Genomic DNA, 8402 nt, shown 5'->3' with positions numbered 1-8402 from the left:
TTTTATCTCTGAAGCAGACAACTTCTCAAAAATTGTAGACCAGTGTTTTCAGCAAACTCTTACCAGTTCATATGGGTGTATGTATTCTTCATGCCACTAGAGGGTATCTTTTAACTTCTGTCCGGTCTGCATGTAATTGCTGAATGCCACTGCTGATGTGAGTAAGATGTGCATATTGCTCACCTGAAATTTGCTGCTACTTCCTATTACTGCTAATATTTGGAAATCAACAGGATGGAGTATTCCATGATGCATAAAAAAGAAAAGACAAACAGTTGATATGACCGGTGATTGACAAGTATTGGCATGTTCAAAACTATAATATTACACAATTCAAAGTTGATTTTGGTTTTCACTTTGATTGGAGTTGGGGTGATACCACACAGCAGGAACAAATACTAGCAACTCTCAAAATATCATAACCTAGTTCTGAAAAAATCTGATGAGTTTAGCAGTTTTCCTTTGGCTAGAAACTAAATAGCTCAGCAGTACTTCAAAGCACAGAAAAAAAACTTTGCCACATGCACTTGCTTCGAAACTGCTGCTTAAGTTCTTTGTGAATGAGGTGGTTTTTACTTAGAATGTCTGTGGGTTTCAGTAAAAAAGATTTTCTTGGCTTTAAAGTCATAAGCAAAAAGTCCTACTAAGACTCGATTAAATAATAATGTGTGTGGAGGAAAAGTTTACATGGCAATAAATTCATTGGGGGGGGGAAATAAAATCTGGTCTTTCTGGAGTTATGACAGCAATTAAAAGCCCTCTGCAGTACAGCAAACAGCAACATCACTCAAATTAGAACTGTGACCCACAACCACTGCAAAATTTTTATTTTTTCTGACAGAGTAAGGAAAATGAAGTAGTTTCTTCTATATGTCTTTATAACAGTGCTGATGGACCACCAGAAATAAATGCAGGAGCTCCTTAGATTACCGTGGCAATCTTATGTGAGGAAATGAAACCAAAAGACTTTTGTCAGACCACACACTACTCAGTTTTTTTCTTTCACCGTTCTGAAACTTTTTATCTTTCCCTGTGCAAGAATGCCACATGTTGTTCACCTTTAGTGACCTAACCCCAGTTTTAGCTGGTGTACATTGGGATTCCCTTTGACATGGCAGACATTATTTAAAGACTTGTGAAAATCGTACACCACGTGACATCTGTTCATAGTGCCAGCTTGCAGTATATCCTGCTAATACAGTAATACCTTAAAAAGCTTTAAGGAAACTAATATAAGTGCATATATATGATCACCAGTCCCACTGTGTGCATATTTTGAAGAGAGGGTTAACATTTATTTTACACAAAATGCAAAATCACATGCTTGGCTATTAAGGGTTTTCCTAATTAGGAGAGCGAGTTAGAAACTGGAAATAGAGAGTACTGCCATCTCCAGTTTAATTGACATAAGACTTCAGAAAGGCGGAATGTCATTACCCAGTCATTCCAGGAGTATCCTGGATTCTTTAATAATCATAGTAATCGTTACATCTCATCAGAAAAAAGGAGCAGGCACCGGAAAATCCTGTTTTATAGGGATGTGAGTTTTGTGTATCCTTCCTCTTCTACCATTCATGTCACTTACCAGTGACAGTGTGGATGATTGCAATCACTCAAGACAGTTTTGTGAGTCTGTGTGGGTCTGCTTATTTGCTGTACACCGAATACAAAGTAAGTATACCATCGAACTGAACCATTTACAAAGGCATTCATCCAAGAATACTTTCTGGAACCTTTCCTAGTCACGGGATTTTGTGGGTCTGTAACATTTTTATTGAGGCAGCTTTGGTTCTCTGTTTTAAAACTTAAATGGCATATTTTCAGTTCTGCAATGCCTTTAATAGCTAGATTGGCATAAACTGCAATTTTTTATTCCCTATTCAGCAGCTCATTTTGCCTAGTTTGCATCATGACATCTGAATTTTTTTTTCAATCTAGAGTGTATTTTGAGTAGGAACTAAGGTTGGGTAGATTTTTAGGGGGCAGGAAAAAAGATAAATCAATATGATAGTACCTTTGTACGGAATACAACACTGAGATTAGTGTCTGTTGACACTTGCAGATAAATATTTTCCGTATTCCATTGTAGTTTTATTTCTTATTCCCCTCTGACATTGTACCACCTTAAAATGGATTGAGTTGCTTTGTGTCTGTATATAAAAGTAGGTAAATGACTTTTTTTTTTTTTTAATTTCAGCAATATTAAAGCTTCCTTTTGGTCTATCCATATATTTGTAGACCACTTGTTTATGGTAACAGACGTTATTGCCAGCTTTCGATCACTTGCTCTATTACTAGTTGAGTGGCGGGTTCTATAAAGGAAAAGACAGACGTGGTTTTCCTCCATCCCAGCCACACACAGCTCTGCACTGGATAGTTCTTGTGGCATGCCAGCCTTTAATTATGGTTAATGAAAACTGTGGGATGGAAAAAATAAGTGCCTTTGCAAATGCTGGAAAAGCATCGTTGCTGCATCTAGGGAGACAAATGCCATGCAGTGAGGTTATTATGGCTTTTCCAGTTAGTCTCTGCCAGTTTACCCTATCCTTTCCCCTTTCGTCCCTCTCCACATCTCCAACTTGACCTCCAGTACACAAAGAACAAAAGGTCTGAGATGACCAAACGAAGAGTCAGTCAAGCCTGGAAATCTAAAGTTTATTGCATGGTGGCAGGGCGGGTGCAAGGATGTTTCGCGCCCTAGGCGAAACTTCCACCTTGTGCCCCCCCCCCCCCAGCCCCGTGGCAGCCCCCCCCCCCCCCCCAAGGCCCCCCCCCCCCCCCCCGCGGCAGCTCCCCCCTCCGCCCTGAGGCGCCCCCCAACCCCACGGCAGCTCCCCCAGCCCAGGGAGCTGTGCGGCAGCTCCCCGCCCCAGCTCACCTCTGCTCCGCCTCCCTGAGCACGCCGTTGTCGCTCCACTTCTCCCGCCTCCCAGGCTTGCGGCGCCACTCAGCTGTTTGGCGCCTGGGAGGGAGAGAAGCAGAGCAGGTCGGCATGCTCAGGGGAGGAGGCGGAGCAGAGGTAAGCTGGGGCGAGGAGTTCCCCTGCGTGCCGCCCCCCACCCCCCTTACTTGTGCAGGCAGCCCTCCCCGCACCCCCCTGCCCCAGCTCCCTACGCCTAAATGCCGACGACGACCGGGGCAGACGAAGATCCCATCGTCGCCGAAGGACCCAAAATGCCGCCCCCCCAAATGCTAGCACCCTAAGCGACAGCCTAGGTCACCTAATGGGTTGCACCGGCCCTGCATGGTGGGCTATTTCCCTATTCGGATTGTTGTACTGTTAGTGGTTGAAATAATCAATCCCACTGAATAAACAACATTACAAACTGGCATTGACTTCAAAACAGAACTGCATGATATGACATACCAGTGTGCTCTGTTAACCAGTTCCTAGTGTTCTCATCGTGTGAGAAGAGAAAAGGGGAAGTGACCTTTGCCAACTTCAAAAATTTATAATCGTTTGCTCAAGGTGATCTCAATGTTCCTCGGTTCATTCAAGAGCCAGACAAAATAATCAGTCTGCCATTGTTACATTTTTGTTGCAGAACGGTAGTAATGCCAATTGCCAATGAATTTGCCCCAGATGTTGTGCTGGTGTCATCTGGTTTTGATGCAGTGGAAGGCCATCCTACGCCTCTTGGAGGATATAATCTATCAGCAAAATGTAAGTTGCAGCTTTACAACAGGGCAGATCCTAAACTGGTGTAAACTGTCATTGCCCCATTAACTTCAGTGGAGCTGTTACAGTTTACACCAGGGTTCTGTCTCTTCATCTTTAAATGTAAACGGATTCTAAATAAAATATAGAAAAAGATACTTGCCAAATAATAAGTGTGGCGTTTCGCTCATGCAGAAATAAAGAAAAACAAAATGTCAAAAGTAAGCAGTGTGTGTTTAGCTGTCCATTCTTTCCTCCCAGACTCATTGTAAACAATTCAGGTTGATGATTTTACTCTCTGTCTTGTCAAAAGGTTATATAATTCAGTTCTCATTCTTTTTCCTTTGGATCCACAACGTGCATTGCACAAACACAGAGCCAAATGCTTTCCCCTGTTAGGCTGGTGTAAATCTGGACTCTTTCCATGTAATTCAGCAGAAAACAGGATTTGACCCACAGAGTCTAAAAATCAGAAGGAATTTTTAGGGTTTTGTTGTCTGTCGATTAGAAAGGTAATTATCTAAGATACATCCTTAAAAGTCCTTTAAAAAACTTTTAAAAGGAAGTAGAAGTCATGACTTTAATAAAAAGATTTAAGTGAAATAGGAGAGCTGTAAGAAACAAGTTATTTAAAGGTATCCACAAACACTTTGTAAATGGTGATATCTTGTTTGCCTTTTAGTTGAATTTCTCTAATTGTATACGGCTCTCGTAATATGTAAAATTGAGCTAAGGGGGATTATTATATAGTTGGTTCAGTCAGTGGGTTTTGTCCCAAAGCTATTAATTAATACATTACAATACAAATACAATACATACAATATTGTTGCTGCAAAGGTGCTTGTGAGCCTTAGTAAAATAGAAAATAGAGAAGTCTGAAGGAGGAGGTAATGCATTGGGTTTTTTCAGATTCTGAATCTGTCATTTAATCTTTGTGGGTTTTTTTTTTTTAAAGTAGAATTAAATATACTGTGTGTCAAATGATCAAAGCCCAGGTGCCCCAGAGATTTTTATAGCGTGTTGTATATGTGAAGAAGCTGATATTGAGCATTAGATGTCAGATACCTGTGGAACATTATAATCCATTTTTTTTCACAAATAGAAGCACAAGCCACAGGTGATTGTCTCCTGTACTGCATTGATTCTGGAGAGCATATTGTATATAATATAACATAAAGATCAGATAAGGTATAAGTGACCTCCTCCTAGTCTCCTTCCTTCCCTCCCAAAGAGATTAATTGCTACTATAATAATTCAAAGCATTAAAACACAGTGGGGCAAATTCTGACCTCAGTTACGCAGGTGTAAATCTGAAGTAACTCCAGTGACGTTTATGGAGGTACTCCAGATTTGCACCCGTGTGAGATCAGAATCTGTCCCATAATGCATATATGTAATCGGATCCAAAGGGGAGCCATAGCTGAAATTCTGAAACGAATGTATTAAAATAAAACCTGGCTTATATTATGTGTTTAGTCCTCCCAGATCCCTTGCGGGTTTTTTAATATGATGTAATTCCTTTTATAATTCTTTGATCCTTTGCCAGGAGTCTGATTCCACTGTCAACCTTTGCCCTTTTTTTGCATTTCCTGTTTCCCTGTTACAGGCTTTGGGTACCTGACGAAGCAGCTGATGGGATTGGCCGGAGGTCGAATTGTTCTGGCCCTCGAAGGAGGTCATGACCTGACAGCCATTTGTGATGCGTCTGAGGCATGTGTTTCTGCTTTGCTGGGAAACGAGGTATAAAGGCACTGTGAATGGCTGTATGTTGACAAATTTAAGATGCTACAAGTTCAACAACTGTATTGCAAAGCTGAAAATTATCAAAGTGCATTTTGCCAGCATTGATTAGTAGGTTCCTAAACTTCTGAAACTTTGATTGATCTTTGTTTTTAGTCCTTCCTTTAAAGGAACAGTATCAGTGTAGAGAACAGATACGTTTTTTAAAAAGCATACCTTGCCACTCTTATCAACAAATTAAACAATAAGAATTGAGTGAATTTTAAAAGCAAAATTTGTTTTTGCCACTTGTTTGTATTTTGCATTTTCCTCATCCTGAACAAAGACAACAAATTAGTCATCCAAATAAATGTGTCTATGGCCATCCTCCGACTCTCTTTTTCTCCTCATTGTTGTCCTTACCCAGTGCAGTCAGTATAGTGTCCTTTGTGCTGTTTGTTTCAATATTTCATTCAGTTTTATTTTTTGCTGCCCTCAGTTTTTCAGTGTGCTGCAGATTTCTGTATTGAAAGTGCCTAGCAGTATTGTGGAAGTTGTCAGTGGAAGGCTGGAGGGTTTGATAGCTGGACTGGGGACTATTTAAGCTGTCGGGCCCCATGGAAGAGTGAAAAGCAGGTCTAGTTCTTGACATCCAGGAAACAGTTGAACCTTTTGGTATGGGGAAGCCACTTTCCTTTCTGTTTTGGGTTGGGGTGGTAAGTGTATGGAGGGAAGGAATTGAATTCCTCATTCCCCACCCCAGCAACTTTTGATGGCAACCTTATTGCTCCCTGCCACTGCATCCAGCAAGAAGAAATAAGTACATTATAGTTGGATGTTTCTACCAAAATTATCAGCAATGAACTAGTTAACATTAGAATTGTCATTAAGCTTCATAGTCAACACCTGATAAAGCTTAGATTCAAACGCACAATTATGCAGCAAATCTAAACAATAACTAATTGTGCAGCCATATAATCCCATGCTGCACAGGTAAGTGATCTACTCTGTTACCTGCCAGGTTTGTACCTGTGGCATATACTAAAGCTGCCCAGGGTTTTAGTTGGAATTAGTTATAAGCTTTATGAACAACTTGATGTCACCCAACTTTTCTGGTGTATTCATCCCCTTTTGAACGCCCGCACGCCTCATGGTATACTAAATACCTTTCCAATGCGTGGCCAGACTCCAACTGGCACAGTGGTAGCCGACATTCATGGACGGGACTACACCACGTTTCCATTTAGGAAAATTGGGCTTAGTGCTGCGAAGCACAAGTCAGGTCAGACTGGAGCCCTAGGAAGTATCCACTATTAGCTCAGAAGATGTCATTGTAGCAAAAGCTCTCAAGAGCCTTTCAAAAAATCAATGTTGAAGATGAGTGAAGAAAAGCAATATCACTTCTATTCATTGCCTGGATCATACACAGCTGAGACTTGCAGCAGCATGTGAAAGTGATTAGATATATTTTCAAACTGGAGCTATGCTATTAAAGTGGGATATCATCACAGATTGAATCAGTGTGCTGTGTGAATTATTTTGGGCTGTCTTTTCGATTAAAGGATCACCATGCATACTTTGCAGTGTATTTAAACACAAAGGTTTATTTGTCATTCTGCATGGGATATGCATGGATAACTCCAATGCAGGGCTTGGTAGATCTACGTGGCAGATCTACTCACCCATGCTCAATACAACTGCAAACTGATGACAGTGAGTCCTGAGACATCCAGACAAATATGTCATGAATTCAAGAACATCTTGAAAGGCCCGGATGTCCCTTAGAGGAGAGAAGGAAGCAATCAAGACAGCCTCATGTGGGATAATACAGAGAGGAGCACCTCTGAAGGCCACTTCCTCGCCTTCCCCAGAGAGCAAGTCTGACTGCCCATCAGGTGAAGGAGGATGAGGAGCCTTTGCCTTCCTTGGAGGAAGAGAGTTTGTTCTCTTGTCACCCCTCCTTGCTGAAGAGTCTACAGAGGCAACAGGTGGAGGACTGTAGGGCCAAAAGCCTCCAGGTGCAGAACCATATGGAGGAAAACCTGAGTAATCTTTCAATTCTGGAGTTGTCTAAGTTGAGAATCATGACTGCAAAGCTGACATTGAACCATTAACAAGTCATAAACCTCTTTGATGTGGAGCTGCAATATAATGACAAGGAACCTGCTTTTCACTGCTCCAAGAAGTCCACAGTACTGGGTTTGATTCTGCGTAGAAGCGTGGGTGACCTATATCTGATAAATGACTGCTCCAGCCAGCTCCATAACTGTGGATTCCAAAACACTAAGGGCATTTCTGCAAGGAGAAAGTGATTCTGGAGAAGATCTCACTAATAAATCCAGCAGACCCTGGTGAGAATAGTCAGGACATGATAATGCCTGTTCCGAATTCTCTGACTTCCCCTCTACCAGAGCCTTCAAAGGCTGTTGATTCCTTGAGCTTTGGCTTGGCAGCTTTGTCACATGCCCCAATGGGGATGATTGAGCCAGCCAGTCTCTACCCAAGCAGCTCTATCCTTCTTTTGGCCCCTAGTAACTTGGGAACCAGCCACATGGCATCCCACCCGATTCAGTGGTACTATGCTTGTCAGAGCCCCTCATTCTCTTGTACTACAGATTCTCAGACCCCTCATCATCAGAGGCGATTTCCTTGGCTTCATCCAAACCTTGGATCAAAACTGCTCTTCTGCAGCCTCCCACCTTTGCAGAACACACAGTTTAAAGCTCTGAACAAGCATTATTCCCCAGTATATAAACTTCGTTGGAATCATCTTTCATAACACACATCTTTTTGAGTTTAAGTGCTCCAAAGATTTTATTTACCTATATTATGTCTTGCCAATAATCACTTTGCTAAGTTGAAATGGTTCATATACACCTCTACCTCGATATAACGCTGTCCTCGGGAGCCAAAAAAATCTTACCGTGTTATAGGTGAAACCGCATTATGTCGAACTTGCTTTGATCCACCGGAGTGTGCAGCCCCCCCCCCCCCCCCCCCCCCCCCCCCCCCCCCCCCCCCCCCC

At 42.0% G+C, this 8402-nt stretch overlaps 1 protein-coding gene across 2 annotated transcripts in view; it reads left to right on the top strand.

Moving 5' to 3' along the window:
- The window catches only part of HDAC4 (histone deacetylase 4), a 439152-nt gene that overhangs the window by 417084 nt on the left and 13666 nt on the right, over nucleotides 1-8402 (top strand). For both annotated transcript variants that reach the window (XM_024194087.3, XM_024194086.3), the window contains exons 23-24: nucleotides 3546-3664; nucleotides 5265-5398. In XM_024194087.3, the coding sequence (XP_024049855.1) occupies nucleotides 3546-3664; nucleotides 5265-5398 (253 nt within the window). The remainder of the gene's footprint in view (nucleotides 1-3545; nucleotides 3665-5264; nucleotides 5399-8402) is intronic.

Source organism: Terrapene carolina, unplaced genomic scaffold (genome assembly GCF_002925995.2).
Source record: "Terrapene carolina triunguis isolate 2854851 unplaced genomic scaffold, T_m_triunguis-2.0 Scaffold173, whole genome shotgun sequence".
Lineage (NCBI taxonomy): Eukaryota > Metazoa > Chordata > Testudines > Emydidae > Terrapene > Terrapene triunguis.
Note: the sequence above shows the minus strand (reverse complement) of the source record. Positions and strands in the feature narration are given on the sequence as shown.